Source organism: Paramormyrops kingsleyae, chromosome 18 (assembly GCF_048594095.1).
Source record: "Paramormyrops kingsleyae isolate MSU_618 chromosome 18, PKINGS_0.4, whole genome shotgun sequence".
NCBI classification, from domain to species: domain Eukaryota; kingdom Metazoa; phylum Chordata; class Actinopteri; order Osteoglossiformes; family Mormyridae; genus Paramormyrops; species Paramormyrops kingsleyae.
This window is the reverse complement of record NC_132814.1, coordinates 25,897,183-25,922,874: the sequence shown is the minus strand read 5'-3', so window position 1 is coordinate 25,922,874 and position 25,692 is coordinate 25,897,183. Positions and strand designations below refer to the sequence as shown.

The 25,692-nt window shown below is 41.3% G+C and overlaps 1 protein-coding gene across 3 annotated transcripts; it reads right to left on the bottom strand.

The window, feature by feature from the left end:
- Positions 1 to 295: 295 nt before the first annotated feature.
- LOC111853933 (pleckstrin homology domain-containing family M member 2-like) lies at positions 296 to 24,711 on the bottom strand. Of its 3 annotated transcripts, XM_023831380.2 has the most exons (21): positions 23,525 to 24,711; positions 22,937 to 23,003; positions 22,488 to 22,594; positions 22,257 to 22,366; positions 21,585 to 21,684; positions 19,529 to 19,616; positions 16,992 to 17,166; positions 16,390 to 16,449; positions 14,682 to 14,940; positions 13,894 to 14,595; positions 13,355 to 13,424; positions 13,159 to 13,249; positions 10,765 to 10,829; positions 10,541 to 10,629; positions 10,324 to 10,456; positions 7,149 to 7,330; positions 6,349 to 6,414; positions 5,927 to 6,086; positions 2,663 to 2,842; positions 2,183 to 2,299; positions 296 to 2,088 (listed from the first exon to the last, which is right to left on the bottom strand). In XM_023831380.2, the coding sequence occupies exons 2-21, from the start codon at positions 22,982 to 22,984 to the stop codon at positions 1,951 to 1,953; spliced, it is 2,940 nt and encodes a 979-aa protein (XP_023687148.1). In that variant the 5' UTR covers positions 22,985 to 23,003; positions 23,525 to 24,711; the 3' UTR covers positions 296 to 1,950. The 3 variants fall into 3 exon arrangements, with proteins under 3 accessions (XP_023687148.1, XP_023687147.1, XP_023687149.1); XM_023831379.2 differs by lacking the exon at positions 22,937 to 23,003; XM_023831381.2 differs by lacking the exons at positions 16,390 to 16,449; positions 22,937 to 23,003.
- Positions 24,712 to 25,692: the final 981 nt, after the last annotated feature.

Genomic DNA, 25,692 nt, shown 5'->3' with positions numbered 1-25,692 from the left:
TCCAGCTCTCAGGACAAAACATACAGATAAAGTACATGTTATAATTAGGGTCTGGAAACATTTTTCAAGGTGACAGAAAACTGAAGTCTTATATAATGATCCTAGAGGTGAGTGAATTTGCTCATTATTAGTCAGCTCTGCCTGGCCTGATTCCCACACATCTTTCAATGACATTTCCCCTGCCATACAGATCAGTTATAGTTGTTCCTAAGAAACTGAACTTTTTGGGCAGATGGGTTGGACCACATGGCTGTGCAAACCATTTGAGGGTGATACAGGGCTTTAGAGCATGAAGACCAATTTAGATGTCTTTATTTGCATATTTACACAACATTGTACATATATACATTATATTGATGGAATATTATAACATGCATGGTTTAATATGCAACAAGGATATTTTTGTTAGGATACAATTATTTAATCCTATTACCGTATTTGTATACTTCAAATGGTCACATACAAAATAAAAACGAATGGTTGAATAACCATTTTTACATTCAAGGTGAAGCTTGACCAGTCAAAAATTTTTACTCCATCATTGTCCAGCAATGTCCATACAATATTCAAGTGTACCCTGATCAACTCCTCTTCATTCCTAAAATATTTGATGGCAGGTCTAACTCCCTTCTTAGTCATCACACGTTTTAAGGTCATCAAGCAATTCCAAAGTGCAGCTCAAAACATGCAAGTGACTTAATATTTTAAAAAGTAATAAATATGCATGCAATATGCACACACAAAAAGTGACCGTTGTCTTAGAAGCAACCACTGCTTGCATTCTCCTGCTCTCATTCATACACATCAGTTAAACCGTGTAAATCCCCCAAATCATGTACAGTAAAGTCTACATTAGCACTTCTGTATGGCACAGTTGTGTAACAGCACTAATGAAAACATCAGCTCTCGTATTCAGTCTATTAGTCACTGTACACGAAAGAAAACTACTGACAATGAGGGATTCCACACTTTGTACTATTGCTCTGTGCAAGCAATTCCCATTAGTGTACTAAGCTGTAACCAGGGCAGCTTATTCCTGACATTTTATCATGTCATTTTATGCCATTTTTTGGTGTTGGCATCAGGCACCAACAACGTGCCATGTACCGCTTCATAGAGATTCTACATGCTTGAGGGAAAGCAGCAATATTGTCCACTAGAGTGACCTGGGATACCGTAGGAGGAAAGTCTATATTAAAATTCTGCCTGTTCACCAATCCAACACTTAGAAAACATACCTGCATGTTCTGGGGAAGCAGTTTTAGCAACAGACTGTGGTGTGATGGAACCAGTTTAGGTTCTTATGACACCAGTGTATCCACCTCTCTCACACACACACACACACACACACACACACACACACACACACACACACACACACACACACACACACACACACACACACACACACACACACACACACACACACACACACACACACACACACACACACACACAGGTGGTGCTCTGCCTTTTACTGGGGTTGGTTCATACCAGTGCCTGGTGAAAGGAATTTTGTGCCACATTGATCTCAGGGATGAACACAAACACTGAGCTGCTATTTCACACATTAACTTTCCTGATTAGAAGAACTGATGATTCTATTGAACACCAGGCAGAAGTCCTACCTCCAAAATTACTTTAACGTGCCACAGCTACCTCTATGCAATTATAACTGAATGAGACAGCCTATTGTTTTCAGGGGCTCTACTGCTGAATATAATCTCAGTTATGTACTGATCTGGGGGGACTTTTCAGTTAGCTAGGTTTACTCATACTAGATGTCATGACTGTCCAATAGGAATGTTCCTTACCTAAACTCTAATTGGACAATCATGACTTCTAGCTTGAGTAAACCTAGCAAACTGAGAAATCCTGCTTTGTGGAACACCCTCCAGGTCCCGTTATCCATGCAATCAGCAGGTGTTAGTGAAACAGGCCCTTTGTCCTTCAGCACCAAGGTTCCCTCTGAGCTCGACCACGCTGCAGGCTGTCACTGCGCTGCCAAGCACTGCGAATCAGCCCCAGTGCCTCCCTACACCTCGCCCGCATTAAGGGGTCCAACATGGCCTTACGGGGCAGGGACACCTGTGCGTGATTAACATGGAGGGTAGATGCTGTAAAAATCCAGTGGAAAACACAGAATAATTCTTAGAAATTTTATTTTTAATGCCAGTGATACCTTAAAGATGTTTTTCCAGCTGCTCTCCAGGGCCTCCAACAGACGGGCTCTTTCCTCACAGCTGCTGAAATAAAGGACCCATGGAGGCAGGAACTGAGCTCTGTCTACTGAAAACTCCTGCAGAAAAGAGGAGGTCACATCACCAGCAAAATACTGACACTGTGGACTTAAAATGAGGGTTAAGTGTTAATACTGCCCTACAAAAGTAAAACACAGTAAGTAAGCTGAGACTGAAACTAAGAAAAAGGGTGTTTTGTTGTGGTTTTAGTGTGGATTTTGCAGTTGCTGTAATTTTCACAGAGTTTTTTGTTAGCCTTCTGCCAGAGAGACCCGATTGTGGTCATAACTCAACTTTGATAAAATATGCAGTTAGTGTTTTGCATTTTTTAGAATAGTAACATAATACAAATATTAAACCCCTACAACGTACAAGTGAGTCCAGCAAGTTTCAATAACTATGAAGAAATTAAGGTGTCTTACAATGACACAATATTCTTTGTCCATTTCCAGGCAAATGGCTGTAATGTCATGCAGTTCAGCCCCTCCCAGCAAGCGAAAGAAGTTTGTCTGGCAGTCCTGATGGCAGGTCAGCAGCTTCCTGTCCGTCAGAACCAGGCAGCATGGGATAGAGGGCGGGGGAGCTACTCCCTGAGGAACCACCTGGGAGCAAAGAAGAAAAAATGTCTTGACTGATTTTACATCCTTGTTCTGCTGACTTCCTAGACTAAATGACTAGATTAAATAACTTCTCAGGAAATGAGTGTCACGCCCACGCAGGCATAACCCAACGGGTGCGCAGCATTACAGCCGATTAGCGGGCTTTCAATAGAGACCGAGAAGCCGCTGCACGTTGCGAAGTATTGAGTCAAATGACTCTGAGCCTTACTGAGCAATTCTGTGTCTTTCGTCTGCCCTATTTCCCCCGCCAATTCAGTTTGCCTAGTGTGTTCGCCTTACCCCTTTCCATTCCCAGAGCCGCTCCCCACCTGACCCGCTTTCCCTGCCGAGATCGGCACGTCACGTCCCTGCTACCCTGTGTGGTCGTGTCCCCGTGCTTCTTCGTAGGACGGATTCCCTGGCTACTGACCCTCGCTTTCGACTATCGACCCTGCCTATTGCTGATCCTTGTCTGTACCTTTGCTCTGATCTCGCCATTAAAGCCGGCTGTTGCTTGCATCTTTGGATCCGTGTTTTCCTGTCTGGGCGAGCACCACAATGAGGCAGCAGTGGTTAGCAGTGCAGCCTCCTGGTTGTGGTTTTCTGTCCCATGTCTGTCATTTTGGTGTGGAGTTCGCGTATACTCCCTGTGTTTCATGCAGACACTCTGGGTCCACCCACTTTACATGCAGTCTGATGAACTGTTTCCCCAAATTATCCACAGTGTGTGGTTTTGTCAGAGTACTTGCCCTGCGACATGGTTTAAGGTGTCCCCGGACTTGTGCTCTGTGTTTGCAAGCATCCCGCATTACTGTGCTGGATTAGTGGGTGGAAAATAATGGGTCAATAGATTCTAGAACTCTAAGGGCACGTACTTTTGGTACTTTCCCTTTTCCATTGACTACTGGTGGAATACCAGTACCAAAAGTGCCAAAACAGTTGGGGAACTTCTTTGGTACTTTGGTATTCTTGGGTGGGGACTTGAAACACTCTCTTTGTAAACTGGTTATGCAAACAGCCACAGATGCAGTACAGCCTCAAACTTGAAAACAGTTACGAACTCAGAAAGCAACGATAAAACGAAGTAGAAAAAAAAAAACAATAATAAATTATTGTGATCCGATTGGAAGAACAGACAATAAGATCAGAATGGCATGACAAGAAATTTTAAAAAAGTATTTTTGTTTAATTTACTATGACAGCATGCATATACCATAGGGTATTTATAAAGCAAAAAGGAGTTCACAAATGTCTTTAAGATGATTTTTTTTACATATAATAGATAATCTGTATAAGAAATTATAATTAGAATTGCAAAGGTTTGCTAAGGTTTCTTTTTCTATGACAGAGTAATAATGTTTCAGCAAAACAAACTCCTTGCGCTATGATGTCTGTACAGAATTGAAAGTAAGAAAAAGCCTGATCTTAATCTAGCTTACTAGAGATATAAGAATTGTACATGCATAGCATGCGATGTTGATATTAATATCTCACATTGTCCAGCTGTGTAATATATTAGCCATTTGTCAAATTCAGCACAAAATACCCCACCTCGCATTGTGATGTCATTCAGTGCCAGTACCAGTTACGGCAGTGGAAAACCAACACCTTGATGTACCGTACTTTTGGTACTTTCTCAAAGTGGGTGGAAAACCACCCTAAGGTAACTGGGGAAACAGCTCCCAGCTCAACTGGAAATGAGGCCAAGAACTACTTTTCCTGTTTGAGAAATGGACAACAAAGGAATTGTGTGGCTGTCACACTCAGGAACCATAGATATGACTGACTGATCAGTTCAATTCTACGGACACCACTTCAATATGGCAGTTATACAAGTTGAACAAATTTATGACCCAACACCTCATGTGGACGAAAGAGGAATTGCAAAGCTTTATACCCAGGATCAGGTTAAAATTAACAAGACATGCAAACATGCAATAATCCTGACCGGAGTGTGGCAAATTTTGAGATGAAAAGGAGGGAAATACTTATCTAGTATAGTTATTTAGTATGAAACTGGAGAATAACTAAATGCTGTGGGAATGACAACAGTGTATTCCCTGGATGACCCCATCTAAACCCTACTCCTCTCACACCTCCCAACGTATACAATCTCTAGTACCCCTACATACTTTAACCATGCTGGACAGGTGACAAAAAGTTCTGAAGGTTTTCCACTACGGTTATCAACTAGACAGTACATATAAAAATAACTTGATGCTGTTAGAATGACAGCAATGTATTACCTGGATGGCCCCGCCTCTCCCTCCCCCAACCCGATGCCTTCTCATCCCACACCCCTACCTCTACAATCTCTAGTCCCCCTACACACTCTCCCCACCTCTCCAAACACAAGTTCAACTATGTGTGACTTGTCTCAATGTAAGCAGGTTCACCAGATCTATGTCTGTGGCAGTCCTTTCATGTGCCTCCATTATAGTGACACTGCTTCAATTTCGTGTGACTTATCTCAAAATAAAATAGGCCCTATATCAGGGTTCCCTAGTTCCAGTCCTGGAGGTCCAGAATCCAGCACAATTTGCATATTCCCATGTTCAAACATCTCAATAAGTGTTACCAGGTTTAGTGTGTTTGAATCCTGCCCTAGATCATCACCTACACAATGTTCCTGGGAAGTCTGAAAAAGATCCATCAAATACTTTTGGGGTTACTGTATTCACAAGATCAAATGTCTTCTACAGCTGCTCTTTCCTTAATTTGTTGCCACCCAGTACTGCTGCTTCAATTTTGGTGTGATTTGTCTTGAAATCAGAGGTAGATTTTCATCCATATGTACTTGTGGAGTGATAATAAGATCCATGTCAAATTTTTCCAGTTACTACATTCACAGGATCAAGTGTCTTCTGCAGTCACCCTTCCCTTTGGTACCACAAAGCGGTGTTGCTTCAGGTTTGGTGCAATTTCTCTCAAAATTGTATCTTCACCCATGCAATGTGTCTGCAAAGTTTGAAATATTCTTTTTGAATTACAGCACTAATAAGATAAGCTTCTACAGAGGACTGATCCTAAAACCACAAGTTTTCCTTCATAAGGTCCCCGTATTGGTTTAGATTATTGTGGCCTTACCCCTTTGGACACAGACTGACAGAGCAACTGCATCCAGATGGCCATGTCCTGCTCATTTTCTGCACTGAGCTGCAGTGCGGGGTGCTCTGTCAGGATAATCTGGAAAGCATGTGGACGCTCAGTAGAGTGGGAGCGCCTGCAGCCGCCACAGTGCTCCCCCCTACAGGAAGACCGAGGGAAGAACAGGAGAAGGATTTACTTCTGACCTTTTCCTTAGCCAGACATTTTCAGACTGCCAGGTAATAAAGACAAAGCACATGGAAGGGAAATAAAGCATACTGAAGCGATGAAGTTACAGGGGAGACAGGCACTGTCATACATCCAACTGTCTGTCCTTCCATACACACACACACACACACACACACACACACACACACACACAGGGTGGTGAGGAGTAAAGGACAGAGCCATAATGTATTTACCCCATGGTGATTGACAAAAGTGGCGTTACATCTGTTCTCTCTGCGTACTGGTACAAAGTCCCATTGCTGTCCAAGCAGAAGAATCAGTATGAATATTGTCAGTCAGCAACTGTTGATTATGACACGTTTCAGCAATGGCAGCCAAGCAGAGGTACAGCGATACTGCATCCTGCAGGTCTTTACAAGCAGTGCAGCCTATAGCTACTGAAGTCAGTATGAACCATTACAACAAATGAAAGGATATATAAGATTAAATATATTACAATTTTAGGAACACATGCAGAAGCTGGTAACCATTCCCTTGACATAGGGAATCATACGTTTGATTTGTAAACGTAAGAGAAATTACCAAAAAAATGCATCAATACAAATCCAAATATTGAAGTAAGCTTATGTTGAACAAATGTTACTTTCAATTATGATTTCGACTTCCAACGATTATTAAAACAAAATAATCAAGATGAAACAATTATTGTGCTGTATTTCATTTCACAGTGATGCTCTCGTTTTGTCTTGTTATAAATCCACAGCACCCCTTTCCAGCTCCTTTTTATTTGTTTCTCCACTGAATTAGATTTAGAGTTCAAGGAAATCCAGTGTTTAAAAAATAAATACATTTGAAGTTCAATGAAATGAACAGTGATCTCAATACTGACCAAAATAATCGTGATGATGATTTTTTGCCATACTGAATATATATTACTAAAACCAATTGAGAGTATCATATGCAAAACAATATGGCGAACATAAAGTACTGAAATATGCAGGACCATATGGATGAGGCCAAAAGAAAAACCTGCCTGAGCACCATGTAACAGCTCTTCCACTGCTCCTTGCCAAGGTATGTGGTTCCTGCAAGATATAGCAGGGGTCCTTCCTTGGAGTCAGAGTGGCCGCAGGAAGCTGACTGGTTGGACACAGTCATATCCATTGGGTCCTCCCAGTGTACCAAGGCATACAGGTGGATAGAGACTGCAGAGACCTGTACAGCACAACCAGAGGTTGAATCAGTAAACCGAACAAAATAATCAGGACATAAAAGCAGAAAAAGCAACATTCATTAATGCTCCCAAATAACCCCAGAGCATGCAGATGGTGTGTAATCAAAGATGTAAGCACTCCCAGACCTGGAGAAGCAATCCAGCCCAGTGATTCTACAACTGTGACTCATGGATTTTTCATTCTTTGCTGAATTATATACCTTCCCATGATTTGTCCAACACCATATCTGTTTAAACATTATTACTTTCAATATTGGTAATTACTGAATTTTGTTTCAGCATTTTCATTTATGGTTAACAACCATTTGTTTGTCAGTGAGTTTAGCCCTTGGTGTCAGTGAGTCATCATGGCCAGCAGGTGAATCAAATAGGCAAAATGTCTGATTGAAACAATTTTTTTAGTCAATTAAGATGATTATAAATAGGTGCAAAGAGTAGCGTGTCTTTGCAATCCTAAGCCACAGTGCATGTGCATGTACTTCTGCTCCTGCGAGAGTGGGACAGACGGAGACGGGTGCAGAGACAGTGAGAGAAGACAGACAACCAAGAATACTCTGCTCTCAAATACTTTGCCTCAATTGACGGATATTGAATGCATCGCACATTTTATGGTGGACTGTGAAACGCTAATCTTTCTGTGCCGTCTCCTGGCTGAACGACTGTCCGGCTGCAACAGCCACTCAAATTTCTTGCAGGTCCTCATGATAGTGACAAGCACTTTGTTCATCATGGCAACCAGATCTTTCCAGTGGGTGGTCTGTGATGTAGTGCACATTTCCCCGTCTTCTGTGTCAAGGCAATGCTGCCCCACATCAGTGCCTTTATCAAATTTCCTGACACACAAGAGCACATGAGGAGAATAAAGGGAACTTTTTATTGGGCGGCTATTTCCATAAATGTCTTCCGGGCCACAGACTGAACACATGTTGCCATAAAGGCACCTGCTGAAAATGAACAGGTGCACAGAAACAGGAAACGGCAACAAAGCATTAATGTCCCAGTCATTTGTGACTCAGACAGACACAGTGAGTCAGACTGAGTGTCTGAGCCAAATTTTCAGACTCAGCCCGTGATTCATTTATTCTGGCAATTCCACCTTGCCGCAAAGACTGGCAGAACTACCTGACCATAATACCTGACTAACTGGTAACCATTCTACGCTTAACTGGGTAGATGTGCGGGTTTGTAATGGCAGTAACTAGCAATTGGTTTGGAATAATACATCGCAGCCTACGCTGTAGCGTATAAGCTTCTTTGGATTATGGCAGTGCCTTATTAATAATAATAATAATAATAATAATAATAATAATAATAATATTATTATTATTATTATTATTATTATTATTATTATTATTATTATTATATATTTACCAGCAATCCATTCTAAACTTTCAGTCCATGCTACTAATATCACTAACATTTACACCACAAATATTGGTTACGCATATTTGGTCTTTTACAGAATTGTTTTGAACAGAGCGGGGAAAAAAGCACAAGACCAAAAAGCACATGGATTCACTAATAAAAACATAAGCGTAATTTGCATAACATTTATTAAGCAGTTGCTTTTATCCAAAGTGACGTACATTTTGATAAAGTTTTATTGTAGGATTTCTGTGGATTTTAATTTGAGTCACACAGTAAATTAAAAAGGTCGTGTTCCATGTTTTCCTGTTTGCCAAACACACTAAAGGTGTAACCCTCTCCTTACGTGACGAATAAGTGCTGTAGCACCTTCTTTTTCGGGTTACACCCTGGGGGCGTCACCGTAGTGCCGACAGGAGAATATGCAAAAAGCACCCAATGGGAGATAATGGCCCTTAGAGTACAAACATATCTGCACAAACCTGGAGAAAAGCAACCTTTACTATTCATGAGTACAGGAAAAGGAACGCAGGCTTGGAAAAGGAACGGCAAAAAGTTTTTTGATCAACATACTCTTGTTTGGCTTTGCAAAAAAAAAAGAAGCCTTGGAATTTAATTTCTGCTGGAAAACATTAAGATTAATATCTACAGCTGCACTTGCTTGAATTTCCTTTCACTGGTCACTTTCATCCAAAGCATGTACAAGTGAGGCAGATAATCGATGCTAAATTTTTGGCCATGCATACACTATCTTTGCATCATAATTTATCTAATATGAAACTATTCATTTAGATTCAGCTAATTACCAGAAATGCACTAAATATTAATATATCCATTCTGTAATTAGATATTATTTAGTTTACTGTAAATGACAACTATTTTCAAATTTACAGCCCCCATGATCCTGAATAGAATACGCGGTTTTGGAAAATGGATGGATGTTCCTTACTTCACATTTATTACTTTGAATTGGAAAAAATCTTATATTTGTGTTGCATAAAAACTTCATATGACGTTGCCTAACCCGTAATCTAAATCAGCTTATGCTGTGGGTACAACCATTTACCACTTACTAGACTGGGAAATATGATATTATCAGTAATCAACTGCATCAGAAAAGAAACCCAGTGTCAATATCTGACCGTGACTAACTGGTGAATATCGCATTAAATCAGGAAAGTAGGCTTAGGCTACAACAAAGCAGAACAACAAGAATTCATGATATGGCTTTCAGATCAGCCTTCTAGCCAATGTTTCCCCCCGATGGCACACAGATTTTTAGATCTTGTCCAGCCCCTACTACCTACCCTTCCCCAATCTAAAATTTTAACATTTTGGTATTTCCAAAACTCAGGTACAATGTTATTGTGCATCATTACAATTTCAGCTTAAACAGAAACATAATTCTCACTACATTCTAAATTTATCAATGCCACATCAATCTAAATTTATGAAACCACCTTTATAAAGTGAAGTTTAATCCTTTTCTGCCCGATTTGGTTATTTAGGACATGCAATAGATTTTACCAATGCCACAGACAGCTCTGGAAATTTTACATGTACTTACTATCATGAGAAAATGATGAATAAAGACAGACAGACAACCCACCTCGCACTGTGATTCCTGGGACACAAATTTAGTAACGGCCAGCTTCTCCATGGTGGCATCCGCTAGGACGGCGGGATACGGTGGTTCCCCGCAGCCCTTTATCATGGCAGACCTCAGGACGCCCAGAAACCAGCTACAAGACAGTGTTTGGGATGGATGGCATGAGAAGATTAAAATGTATAGCAAAACAGATTCAAGTGTCCAATGTCCAACTCACACAGTAAGTGAAGCATCTGCAGTGTCCAGGAGGAACTGGCGTCTTCGATTGGTACAGACGAGTGTGAAGGTCTGCTGATCCAGCCCCACCTGACACACATGGGTAGCACTCTCAACTTGGGCACGAATGCGAAACATGTCACTTTAACGCCTGATAAAAAGAAAGGTCTATTTTTTGCGCTTATTTGGTGTGACACGCAGGCAACACAGAGAAAGTTGACTCACAGAGATATAATCCAGCTCACTGTAAGACACAGCCTCCTCCACCGTATAGGGCTTCTCGGCCGCACCTGAGACGGAGCACAGGCATCACGTTCACATTGAGCAGTGACTGTTTCAGTGGTAACTTCCCTATAAAGGTGTAAGAGCCAGAAACACTCAGCATCACATCACTCACCACCAACTGGAAATCTTAAGCGGTGATAATCTCTCACTGCATGCAGTGATTCCCTCGCTCCTCTCTCTGGAGCGTGGATTAATGCTTACTGATATATCGAGCTGATATTTGGATTTAAATTTTTTTTTTTTGATATTGCCATCAGCTGACAGTCACACATATTGGCGGTAACAGGACAACATCGTATATGTGGTGATAAACCCCATTTAAAAAAAAAAAAACACACACACACAGTTCTGACCTCTGGAACGTATGTGTAATTCACATGCCAAATTTAATCTAAATTAAAAATGCAAAGACAATGTTGAATTAAAATGGAATGACCTTGGATGCTTAATTCCAAATGAGGGTTTAATGGGTTATCCTGCAAAAAGTCACAGCCAAGAACATACACTACCGTTCAAAAGTTTAGAATCACTGAGAATTCCATTAAAATAACATTAAATTGATCAAAAATACAGTCTATATATTATTAATGTTGTAAATGATTATTATAAATAGAAAAGGCTGATTTGTAATGCAGTTTCTACATTACTGCACGAAGGCCCTTTTTCAGCAACCATCACGCCGTTGCTTCGATTACACAACATGTAAGCCATTCCCAAGTTAATTCATAATTAGAAAACCCTTGTGCAATTATGTTAGCACTGTTTAAAGAAGCAATATAACTGGCCTTCTTTGGGCGTCATTTGTGGGTTCATTTATTCTTAAAATGGTCACAAAGCTTTCTTCAGAAATTCCTCTATTTTTGTTTTGAGAAAAGAAGGTTTTTCCATGTAAGAAATTGCTAAGAAACTGAAGCTATCATACAAAAGTTATGTGCCACTCCCCTCACAAGCAGGGCAAACTGGTTTAAATGGGGACAGAAAGAGAACCGGTAGGTAGGTCCCAGTGCACAACTGCAGAAGGATAAAAACATGAGTCTCTAGTTTGAGAAGTAGATGCCTCACAAATCCTAAGCAGATGTATTATTATTTATCTATTATTTAATACAACACCAGTCACATCTGAAGAAGCAACTCTGGGATGATGAACGTTAAGGAAGAACTTCAAGAAAAAGCCACGTCTAAGACTGACCAAAGAAAGGAAAAGATTAAAATGGGCAAAAACACACAGAAACTGGATGTAGGATGATTTGAAAGGCAGTTACTGAATTTCAACCCTGTTCAACTGTTATGGGAGCAGCTTGCCCGTATGGTACGAAAGAAGGGCCCATCAAGTCAGTCCCACTAGAGGGAGGTGAAATTTCTGCATATTACCTCAAGAAACTGACAGCTAGAATGCCAAAGGTCTGCAAGGATGTGATTCTTTGATGAAAGCAAAGTCTGAAGCACAAAATCATTATTTCTAACCTTGTCGATGTCTTGCTTATATTTTCAATTAATTTTGCAACTTATTTGATGAATAAAAATGAGTTCTCATGGGAAATGCGAAATTTTCTGAGCAATTCCAAACTATTGAATGGTTGTGTATACACACCAGTATTTGTTGAAGAAATCAGAGGCACCTTTCAAAGGGAGTCCACTATAATGCCAAAGTCCAAACACACATAAGAATGACATCCAAGCATGTACATACATGCAAAGCCCCAGACACACCTGCTACAAATGTGACCCAATCTTCTGGAATGCTGGAAATCGCTCCACCCAAAGCTGGCCAATCATTCTCAAAGTGACAAGATGGTTTCATAATATCATGTTTTTATTGTGCTGTGCTGAACTTTCTGATGTGTCTGGAAAGCCAAATAAATATTCCCCCTTTATTTGAGGAAAAGTGTATTTTAATAAAAACAAACCTGTCTGCAGTGAAACAACAACAAGAGACGAACTCAGGCAACCTTGCCTGCATAAGGCTTCAAAATGGCTGCCTCGCCTTTAGACTTCCTTAGGATGGCTAACATAATGGCCTTTGCTCTTTCAAAATGTCTGCACAAGCATAAACCCCATGTTCCATCAACAGAACTAGACCTCAGGAATCAAATGCATGCTTTCCCAGCACCACTAATCAGCAGAGTAAAACCACACCTAGGGCCAGCTATCATAGATTTCTCAGCTATCAACACCAGCTTTGCTGGCTCACAAAAATCACGACACATTTAGTACAAGGAGAGAGCCACCATACCTACACTGTATGCAGGGATGAAACAGATCGCTGATAAATGAAATACTTCAATTAGCTTCCAAAACTGCACTGAATATGGTGGCTTTGAAGTCTGCACTCACCTTTACGGAGCAGGTAGATGTAACAGTCAGTCAGCAGCAGGTAGAGAGGCTGCAAATCACCCTCCATGTGGCCTGTGCTCATCTTCACCATCTGGAAGGAGAACCAGAGTGGAGGACATCATTCCTGTCACACCCAACTGATGAGGAAACCAAGCATCACTGAAACTTGAGATCGGACACAGAAACCGCAGCTCACCTTGAACAGCTGCTCTTCATTCTCCCTGAAGACGTGAATCATTAGCAGCAACAGGTGGTTGTTATCTACCCTAGAAGACGGTCACCGTGGTCAGCTCCAGCTGCTTGTGTGCTTTTCAATCCATAGCACAGCCACCCAAGCCAGACTCAGACTAGTGGCAGCCCCCAGGTTGAGAACGTCCCACTTACGGACGACTTGTATGTACGAACAAATTGCCATAATGCCATAAAATTCAGTTAAAGTTAATGCTTCGAAATAACAAACCCACGCATGCTATGTAGATTGCACAGCATCAGTGGGTTGTCGGCTTAAGGTGCAATAACGTAGTTACTTTTGTTATTGTGTATTATTATTATTATTATTATTAATTATTATTATGTACTTTAGTATGCTTTTTCTGATTTACATACAAATTCAACTCAAAGGTAGAATTGTGGAACAGATCTCATTTGTAGCCTGGAGACTGCCTGTATTCTGCAGTTTATAAAGCTACTGAGCTGCTCATCAGTCGCTGTGTAATGCTGAAAGTAAAATCCAACCTGAACTCCGCAGGATGACTGCAGTCCAGGGGGCTGGCCCCATGCACCTCCTCGTCTTCCTCTTCATTACCGACAGCAGAACCTGCCTCCGCAGCCAGTGGACATGCTTGCTCCTGGTCCACCTTTGATGATACAGCTGAAGTGACATCATTAGCTTTCGTTTCTGCTCCTTCATCCTCATCCTCATGCTCATCCTCATGGCCGCCGTGAGCAGCTTCTTGCTGCCCATTCTCTGTAGAGTCATACAGGCTGCCGTCTGGGCTAGCAGGGTCTAGACTGTGGGGGGCAAAGTGGTAGAAATCTGCAGGGGCTGGGAGCAGGAAGCCAGCGTTGGGGACCTGGGATCTGTCAGGGGCGTCGACCTCCGTGCCTCCGGGACACAACTGCTGCCCGTTGGGGACTCTGCCTGCCCTGCCCCCTGTCCCACCAGCCTGGCTGTCTAGAGGTCCATTCAGCCGGTCCACCACTGCCTGTAGCGGCTGTCCCACACTCTCCATGGAGGTGTCTGACATTTCTGGAACCTGAAGCAGGCTTTCGGCCTCCTCCTCCTCAGAACCCTGATGTTTGGGTCTCATCTCCTCATTCCCCTCTTGTATGCCTCGGTTAATGTCATTGTTCAATGGAATGTTGTCCTGGGTGGTCACAGTGTCCAAGCCTCCCTTTGCACGGCGCTTCTTTCCTGGCTTTTTGCGACGGCCCACTCTGATGAATCACACGACATTAATGGGACCGCTCCCATGCACCAGTAGCAGTGGCAACATGCAAATGAACAACCATGAACAACTGACCTGATGACCTCTAGGTCTGTGCCCACACCCTCCGTCTCCCCTTTAGTTGTGGTATCCTCCGGACAGGATACTTGCACAGAAATGACAGTGACTGAGGGGCTGGTGCTGGGCTCCTCGTTGAATGGGTTGTAGCGAAACGTAGGGCTGCGTGGGACGACTTCCCCTGGCCCAGTCCCTGTGCACAGCGGAGTGCTGATGAATGTTTGGGGATCTGATGCACCGGAGCGAGGGCAGCTGGCCGGATCAGTCAGGTCTCCTTCTGCAAGAAAGGAGGGAAATGCCAACCCCGATATCGCTATAGTGAATGCCAAGGAAGCAAACAAGACCACACTAGTGTCCACAGACAGTAACAGAGGAGACACAACAGAAAGCACAGCCACATACACCTACTCACCAAGAAAGGCTGTGCCTACTAATCAGCTACAGACACAGACTGTCAGGCATAAGGCTGGGCGATATAATGGTAAAATATCGTATCGTGATTATGAACATTCATACCGTCATCAGTTTGAGTAACGTGACTAGTGTGTAGGCTATATCACATTTTTTCTTGAATAATTGACAATTATAATGTAGTATTTTTACACAAATTCCATTAAGGTATGAGTCTGTTGTTGGCATAATTTATCATAAAACCTATCGCAGGCTCCATAGTAAATTAGTAAAACTATTTGGTTATCATAATCAGGAAAATTCAATTTGATTTTTTATTAAAATTAGATATGATAAAATATTTTGCCATATGGCCCAGCCTTAGTTAGGCATGCACAAAACGACATCTTCATTAAAGAATTGTGGGCAACTAGAAAATCCCAGTGTCCTCCTGTCCTGTTTGTGAATCCAGCCACTGTTACTACAGAAAGATAGTGATACTGTATGTGGAGGAATCTGCGCTAAGACAGACGGATGACACCTCCCCCAGAAGGCTCCTGGTAAACAACCCCACACCAAGAAATAAAATTAAATATAAAAAACACATTTCAGTAACGACACCAGAGTTGGCAGTGTGGGCCAGGGGGCAGCATAGTTGCCTGGAATCTCCAGGATTGGGGCGGGTCAAATCCCACCCATGTGACATGTAGCTTTGCACGTCATCTATGTGACATGTAGCTTTGCATGTCATCTATGTGACATGTAGCTTTGCACTGTTCAAAAACATGCAGGGAGCCAGAATGGCCTCTCTACATGGCATGCATGCATGTATGCACACTATAATAGACTGAGATCCAATGCAGGGTGTTTCCCTGCCCTGCGATTCCTGAGAGAGGCTCTCTCTTACCCTGTACTGGATAAGCAATTAGAAAATGTATGAGCATCAGTCATGACTAGTATTTAAATTTTTAGCGCAATGGCTCCAAAAATGAAAAACCTACCAGTTGGTAACATTGTAAAGATGTTATATTATTTTACAATAAATATTCCAACCAGTTCATAAGCTTAATATAGAAACATACACACTTAAATGTAAAATACAGGGGTAATTTATGATAAATTCATAAAATAATTTTGTTGCATCTATGTTGTTTCCGAATTAGAGGGATGTCCGATTCTGGGGCAAACACAGCTTACACACGGCCTGCCTTGGCAAGGATGACCGAAAATGTGTAAATGTTAGAACATGCAGGTTTATACAGGTGCATAGCGGTTAATTGGGTGAAGCTGGGAAAATAAACAGGAAAGTGCATGGGGGGGGGTAACCATTTCCCACCTTCCCATTCTGCATTTGGTACTGACTGCAACACAGGGAAGATGTCACCGAAATCATAATCTAAAAAAAGGAGGGATGAGACATTAGGTGGAAATGTATGACCAGAGTGACTAAGGAAGAACAGAAGATAAACAAGAAATATACTGGTATGACAAAATTAGCATGAAAGGTTACTACACATAAATCTGATAACTATCTGCATTACTACAAATCAGGCAGGCCCAAATACCTAAATTGGATATTCATTAACATGAACCTTCACAACATAGTGCACTCTCTTCAGTGTGAGACAGAACACTGGTGGTTCCTTCACCAATTGGCTGTGTTACTTAACAGGTCATCAAAATTTCACCTACATTTTTTGCATACAAATTTAACGTGAACTGCTTGGTCATCTATCTGGCCTGCATTCCATACCCTCACTGGAGGGGGCTATGGCGCTGTCATTCCATACCCTCACTGGAGGGGGCTATGGCGCTGTCATTCCATACCCTCACTGGAGGGGGCTATGGCGCTGTCATTCCATACCCTCACTGGAGGGGGCTATGGCGCTGTCATTCCATACCCTCACTGGAGGGGGCTATGGCGCTGTGATTCCATACCCTCACTGGAGGGGGCAATGGCGCTGTCATCCCACTCCAGGTTGGTAGAGGTCAGAGACGTGAAGGAGTGCAGGGACAGGCTATCTGAACTGGGCAGCCTCTCTTCGAAGTCCAGCAGGTTCTGCGGCTTGTAGTACTCTGGCATGTAAGGGGCCACATCGAGGTATGGAACGTCCTGCTCAAGAAAGAGGAGCGGGAAATTTAAGGGGAGTCACTGCACAGTGCAGCTATTTGCCAAACCCATGATGCTGTCCAAATCAAAAATGGTTTCACTAAACTACAGAATTACAGCAAAATTATCCCAGATTATAGCTTCCTATTTCATTTAACCATTTAAAATTGAGGGGCACTGCAAACTCTTACCATTTCCTTTAACTTTAATTGGCAAAGTGACTCGCAAACAATAATACCATCTTACAATATTACAGACAATATGAATAAATTCATTAATGAAAAAACTGAACTGTATGTTAAGATGCATATCTAGCATTTTCTATCTAGTTCTACTCACTTAATTCAGAGTGCCAAGAAAAAACATTCTGTACCAAGATGCATTATATTGCCAAAAGTATTGGGACACCTGCCTTTACACACACACATGAACTTTAATGACGTATGGAGCTGGCCCGCCCTTTGCAGTTATAACAGCTTCAACTCTTCTGGGAAGGCTGTCCACAAGGTTTAAGAATTTTTGATCATTCTTCCAGGAGAGCATTTGTGAGGTCAGACACTGATGTTGGACGTGAAGGCCTGGCTCACAGTCTCCACTCTAATTCATCCCAAAGGTGTTCTATTGGGTTGAGGTCAGGGCTCTTTACAGGCCAGTAAAGTTCCTCCACACAAGACTCGCTCATCCATGTCCTTATGGACCTCGCTTTGTGCACCGGTGCACAGTCATGTTGGAACAGAAAGGGACCATCCCATAAATGTTCACACAAAGTTGGGAGCATGAAATTGTCCAAAATGGCTTCGAATGCTGCAGCATTAAAAGTTCCTTTCACTAGAACTAAGGGGCCAAGCCCAACCCATGAAAAACAACCCCACACCATAATACCCCTTCCAACTTTACACTTAGCACAATGCAGTCAGGCAAGGACCATTCTCCTGGTACCCCTCAAACCCAGACTCATCCACTCATAGCACTTGGTGATGTAAGGCTTGGATGCAGCTGCTCTGCCATGGAAACCCATTCCATGAAGTTCTCTATTCACTGTTCTTGAGCTAATCTGAAGGCCACACGAAGTTTGGAGCTCTGTAGCTATTGACTCTGCAGACAGTTGGCGAATTCTGCTAACTGTGCGCCTCAGCATGCGTTGTCACCGCTCTGTGATTTTACGTGGCGCCACCTATGATGATTTTATCCTGGTGATTTTATTCACCAGAGGCTATGGAAGTGACTGGAACACCTTAATTCAATGATTTGGAGGGGTGTCCCGATACTTTTGGCAATATGGTGTATATAACCAGCCACCTAAGAAGTTCATCATCTATGTTGTTTACATGGTAAAGACTTAAAAGCTTTAAACTGACATCTTTATACTCGTAACCAGAAGCATGATAACAAAAAAAAAAATCAAAATATCATACCGATACAATTAAAAAGCTGTTTATCATCACAATAAGCCTGTTAATAAGGAGAAAACCCCAAACAAAAATAATTATAATAAAGTCTGATTGCACACAATATACAGTACAGTACATGTGAAATATTAAGCGCACTATTAAAATCACAATGATCACAAAAAATAAAATCCTTAAGTGAGATCTTTCTCACTATAAATCCTTCACACCTCCCAAACTGGGAGCTTCAAATCCACCTCCACCTTTGCATGCAAAGTTTGCATTTCTGCGTGTGTGCGTGTGTGTGTATGTCTCTTCCAGCAACATAAAAACATGCAAGTGGCCTATTTGCATGATCTAAATCAGGGGTGGGCAATCTTATCCGCAAAGGGCCGGTGTGTATGCAGGTTTTTGGTATAACCTTTAGGTCAGCTGTTCAAACCCAGGTGTGAGGACTCTTCAGCCAATCAGTCCTCTAATTAGTGACCTAATTAGAGAGTTGAAGTGAAAACCTGCACACACACCAGCCGTTTGCGGAGAAGATTGCCCACCCCTGATCTAAATGATACGAAGTATCAGTGATGAGAACTGCAGTCTGGCTGTTATCTGTTGTAATAAATGCTTTGAGGTCATTTTCATTAGAGTGAAGCAAACTATACTGATGTCTTTAACCGGGCACCAAACATCCATCTGCCACCTGTAATTCAGTACGGGGGAGCAGGGAGAGCAGAAGCCTATCACAGGCAGCACAGGGTACATTCAGAAGGTGACAACATGACGATAACATCCAAACCCCATACACATGGGATTCAAACCCCCGACCCTGCCGGTGTGAGCAGCAGTGCTACCTACTGAACCATAAACTCAAACAAAAAACCTGATTTACAAACCCAGTAGAATAGTGGACAGGTGATAACAGCTGAGTACATGCAGCACATGAACCCGGCAGAGAGGGAGGAAAATAAGTATTAACATACCAGCTCCAAGTCGAAGCGGATGAACTCCAGTCCTGACACTAGGGTGAGGAAGAGGGCGAGGTGATCATGACTGCATACCAAGGCATGTCTGAAAGAGACAGACAGACACACACACACACGTACATTCATATCTTTTTGGATATCCATCCATTCATTTCTATGGACAAAACCCAAATCCCAACAATGACCCCATATCCAGCCATAACTTTAACCATAAGTAACCAAACAAAGTACAAGACTTTTGGCATTTTCGATTGCTGTCACAGATTTTTATAAAATTTAGTTTCCCCTTGTGTGGACCAGAAAAATGGTTCATACATTATCAAAATAACAGGTCCTTAATCACATTAAATCTGGTCCCCACAATGTAATATATCCATAACCAACCAACCAACCAACCAACCAACCTACCCACCCACCCACCCACCCATCCATCACACACACACACACACACACACACACACACACACACACACACACACACACACACACACACACACACACACACACACACACACACACTACCCCATTCAAAATCATTCCCTTTCAATTATTTATACATTGGCTTTATGTTTTGCCAAGGTCTTCAAGGTCCTCAAAGAGTTGCGGGTCTTTGAAAAAAGCATTTGGTAAAATACTTTTCCAGCTAATGCTACTGGGCTTAATTTCTCCTTTTTCATACCAGATACTATAAAGATAGTGTGTGTTCATAATATAAAAAATTAAATTATGCTAAAAACTAACAATATCTCCTACAGAACCTGTTAACTCAGAACCGATGAGAACTGTAATCACACTCCAGCACCAATTTAATACAAATGAAACAATCTGGATTAAAAAATGTTACATCCATCTTTGAACGAGGGAGCAGGAAGATCTGGGGTCAATTCCAGGAAGCCAAGAGCTCACTGCTGAGAAGCAGTCTGACAGGATGCCAGGGCATTTTCTTAGCATGACACATGACACATTCACAATTCAGTAGGTGAACATAAAAATTAACTTGAGTGATCATACTACAAACTCTTCCAGGATAATGCAGATTATGTTATGTCCTCCCATGAACACTCTCTTTCACAGTATTTACTTTTAATAACTCATGATCATCAATCCCAGCATGTGCAGGAGATGGCTGTAGATCTTTAGCTGCTGGTCCAGCTTTCTTTGCCATCTCCTTAATCATTGTTCATTAGGTCCTTGTGCCCCCCCAAGCTTCTGACATCCTATTCAGCCAGTATAATGCTAGTATAATTATTTTTTTAATTATTATTCACTAATTAACATTTATAGAAATACCAGATCACATTTCAGGTACAAAGTACATAAACTGATTATCAGCATATATAAATATATATAAACAGATACGCAGGTACGCAGACAACTGTACACAGAAATAATCACAATAAATGTGCTGTAATCATTATACCAGTGGAGAAAGTTAAGGCTGGAATTACACTGCCAATTGGGTAAGGAAAGGGTGAAGCAACATAGCTGAGATTGCGGCATGCATATCATCTCCTGTATACTGTCATCTCTGCAGATTCTGTAGCTCAAACTCCAAGAATTCTAGAAGATTACATAGAAATTCAGGGGTACATACACAGAAGCAAACCCCCCCCCCCCCAAATAATGGGGCTCCCCCACCATACATCACGTGTGGAATGAGGGTTTGGCTGCTGATATGCAGCGTTTGGTTTCCTCATAACATTTTGTCTCATCAGTAATCGGAACACTGCCCCAGCAGCAATTCGGAATATGCAGATATGGCAAACTTAAAACAAATCTCCAACCTCAGTGGTTTACTGTGTGCCTTCCCTTGCTAGGCTAAACAACAGATTCGGTCTTTCACTGGCTAAATTAAAACAAAGATTTTCCCTCTCTGCTATTCCAAAGGAACCCATGTAAACAAAGTCATACATACTAAGTTCATCTCAATCCCCTATGTTTTATATATTGGTATGACTGATATTATTTTGAAGTATGACTGCCATGTCAAGCATGCAGTCTTTTAACCACCTGCTCCCTTCTGTAAGCAGCGCAGCACTTGCAGTTGCCTTACTTGAAATAGTACTTTTGCAGCAGTGCCTGGTTCTCCTGGAACAGACGGAGGTAACTCTCCAGCGAGCTCTCACTCAGTGCCAGGTACAGCCATGCCCGGCCTGCACACAAACCAGACACAACTGCTTACTAAGGCATGCACTCAAGCTGTGTCACTGGAAACCGCCTTTCAAGAAGCAATACTATGGGCACAAAAAAAAAATTAAAGTCTTCATGAACGTTTTTCCCTTGTTAGGGTCTGATGGATATCATGTGGGAGAGCAAAAGAAGACTATTTACGTGAAAGCAATACATTTTCTATAGTCTGTCTCTACAGTGTCTGTCAGCACAAGCTGTGCTAATACATACAGTTGCTGTCTAAAGAATTTCTGATAGTGGCAGGGTGTGTGCATGCAAAAACGTGTCATTGTTGACAGAGATGGATAGTTCAGGTCAAAAAAGTAAAAATTTAGACCAAGATTTTGTTTCAACCAACCAGTTAAAGTTACAGAGTATAAAGAGTCATGGTCAGGGAGTAGCTAACTGGCTGGGTGAAATAACTGCAAGTAATATACTCTGATTATTCAGGGTACATGAACAGTGGCCTATTAGGGCCTGAATTAACAACCTCCTGAATAGAGTAATAAAGCCTGACCTTGTAACCACCTGGCCGTTTAACAGAAGTTCTACTCACTGCGGCCGAGGTTGGTGGCGATGTGCTGGAGCTCCTCAATCTGGTGAACGGCTTCCCGACGAGTGAAGTGCACAACTAGAACCCAATAACCCAAGGAGATGTCTTGAAGCCTAGAAGAGATGCAAGAAGGAGGAGGTGTTGAACCCAAACATGACCTTCACAGGTAGTTTATACCCCAACTACAACAAACTGGGTACATGTAAATACTCATATGCAAATACGCTGACATACCCATAGAGCAGAGCATGGTCCAGATGCTCGCACAGACGCTGCAGGACACGGTCATGATTCCGGATGGCTGGTGTCTCGTCCTCACAGGCAGCAAAGTAACTCTGCAGCTACAGATGGAAAATTTCCTAGTTAAACCTTAGCATCCTCCATTACTAAACCACGTTCCCCACAAATGCAGCCTAAAGCAAAGTATTTCTGTACACAATTAATGTTTTAACAATTCTAAATAAGCATGCTGGTCTACTATAAAATAATATTTCTTTGGTGACCAATTTTATCGTAATTGCGAAATTATTTTGAATATAACCAATATTATAATAGATACATCAGATGATTATAATAGAGATACATCAGGCCAGTGCAGCCACATGTATAGTTAATTACGTCAATATAAGACAACACACTACATCACAGAGAAAAACATAAAGCAGGAATTAAACAAGGATCACCAGTCTGAATGGGTGACCTAATCCAAATTTCAAGCAGCTGATTATCATGTGACCTGATGGCCCTCTACTGGAAAAATGGAAGAAAAAAAAAATGGGGAAAGACTGTCACCTGTCTGTCATTTGTCAATCACAAGAGGAACAAGAAAATCGATGAGCAAAATAAATAGATTAAAAAACTACAGAAACTACTTTAGATAACGAAACAGGACCGCGCTATAACACCTGCTCAAGAGTATGTAAGAGGAGATTATGAAAAGCTGTTAAAACGTGGGGTGAAAGGAATGTTATAGACGTTAATTGCATGAAAATCAGTGCACAACACTCAGTTATCCAATATCCAGTAATTATCCTTAGTCACGCAGAATGTAACATAAGCACGTGAGGAAATGTAATACTAAAGCCTTTATAACTATAGAATGACCTTAACAATCCTGACTAACACTATCACCGTTGATACACCAACATGGAGAAATTTCTGCCAATTTTCCAATACTATATTATCTCATAAGCCTCTGCATAAACCTAGACGACGACTTAATGCCAGTTTAACAGTGTCTGTCCAGATTATGCCGAAGAGTTGTTACCTACCTTCTTCACGGACAGGGAAATATTCTCCAGGATCCGGTCTATAACTCTGGGTTGATCCATGAGCCTTTGTCCCCTTCCTTGCCTACAGATTTCAGATACTCTCCAGTAGGACTATCGTTTGTTATCCACTATGCCTCAAATTATGAAAAGGGTTGTTATAAGTATTTTACAGGAAAGACTTTTCCCATCGAGCTGATCTTTTCAATATTACACCTTTAAAAGCACAATAAACATGCACACGAGCGAGTCATGTTACTTAAAAATAGGGGAACTATGGGGAAAAAAAGATTTGGCAAAATGAAGCGGTTCTAGGAGTGCATGGGGAAACATTAAAACTCAGCTGCAACCTAACTAACCTAGTTAATGAAGATTCCTTTACATAGTTTATCACCATTAAGTAGCACAGAGGTAACTAATCACAATTATTGTAATAAACAGTTTAAAATAAAGTAGCTACCAAATGCGAGCCAACTGCATATTACCATGCGAATTTCTTCGAATGAAGAAAATGCTTCTGGAAACTGTGGTCATTTCAAATTACGGATACTGAAACTAGCTGTCAAACGTGGTTCTGCTATCTAACATTTAATCTGAAACGACTGTTTATCTGAAGTTAACGCCGTTCTTGCTTAACAACGATCTATGCGGAAAACTGTCATAATTCGTAAAACGAGACATCCAGGCAACTCAATGTTCAAACTTTTGGAGAAAAAATCTACCAAACCTGTGAGCTGTACGGTTTCAACATCGCAGATTACTTATGTTATGCTTTGTCACAGTATGCCGCTATTTAAAACTGAAAGACTGAACATATTATCAAAATATTCCTCTTCGATATTATTTATACTACATTCTTACTAAACAACGATGTAACATTGTCTAAACACTCAGCTGTTTCGTTACAATGAAATACATCTAGTATCTTCGATTCTTTGCTTAAAAGTAGACTGTTTTCAGGCTTCTTGTCGGGAGTCTATCTGCAACCGACAGCTAACTCATATCATACGGACGTGTTTCTATTAATTGATAAAATCGCCACACATACTACAACGACAAATCCCACTGTTAAAGAAGTTAATTTTAATCTGGCTACCGCTAAATTAAATTAAAATGTAAATACAACTTGCGTGGATTTAAGGAGTGGAGTTGACACAGAGCTCGTGACTCCCAAACGGATATGACATCATTTAGTTGAAGCCGAATTTAGATGCACCACGTGTTCATCATCTAACGATGAGTCCAGCCAAAACAACGTAGATTCAACGTATTAGACATTATTAATAATAAAATAATAAACAAACTGGAACGTCGTTATCCAATTACATTTGACATCGTATTTAACAACATTATTAGGTTTGGATTGTTTGTACTATATATAATTCAATACAAATACCAATATATCATTAAAAAAAACTGTTTCAGGAATAACCCAAGAACGAATGTTTCAAGAATAACCCAAGAAGTACCTTGTAGAAGATGCTGGTGTAGTAGGGAGTTAATTATAATGGATTGATATGAAATACAAGGTATACAAAGACTAACAATAATACACAGAAGTACTTCTGAATTTGATGCATTGAAATCGCACCAATCTGTATGCCAGTAACTGACAGCACTGTTAGCTGGGGACTCCAAGTTAGCACTGATTCTATTTCAAATCAAATATGTATGTTCAGTTTAAAGTGATATGACTGTGAAATAAAGTAAACCTTTTAATTCTTAGGAAAGTTAAAATTTTATTGAGATACAGAGTAGCAGGCAGAGAGCGAGCATTTTCAGACTCACAACAGCCGCCCTGTGCCATACCACATGTGGCCAGGGGGAGCAGGAAACTGGGGGAGGGGGGATTGTAACCCCCAATATTTAATTTGGATTCAGTCACCTCCCCCCACCCAATAAAAATATCGATAACTCTCCTATGCCACTGGTCAAATGAACCATAGTTACACAGCTATGTTAAAAAAAAAAAAATCTAAATATTAGGGGCCTGTATCACATGGATTTAAGGTAGTCTGGGCTAAATGTAAGTGAACGAAGATAAAGTCCATTTAAACTGCAGTACCTTAAATCTGACAAGTTATCAGGCTAAGCAAGAAATCCTGCTCTGTGATTCAGGCCCCAGGACAGCTGCATATAACCTGAATGCTGAAGTATGCAATTTCATCTGA

What these genes read in the sequence shown, in the direction of transcription:
- LOC111853933 (XM_023831379.2), bottom strand. Translation starts at nt 23,584, where the DNA reads ATGGATCAACCCAGAGTTATAGACCGGATCCTGGAGAATATTTCCCTG. An exon ending in GACCATGCTCTGCTCTATGG is followed by an intron (nt 22,367 to 22,487) that starts GTATGTCAGCGT and finishes CATCTCTTCTAG; the next exon opens with GCTTCAAGACATCTCCTTGG. An exon ending in CATTGCCCCCTCCAGTGAGG is followed by an intron (nt 16,450 to 16,991) that starts GTATGGAATCAC and finishes TCCTTTTTTTAG; the next exon opens with ATTATGATTTCGGTGACATC.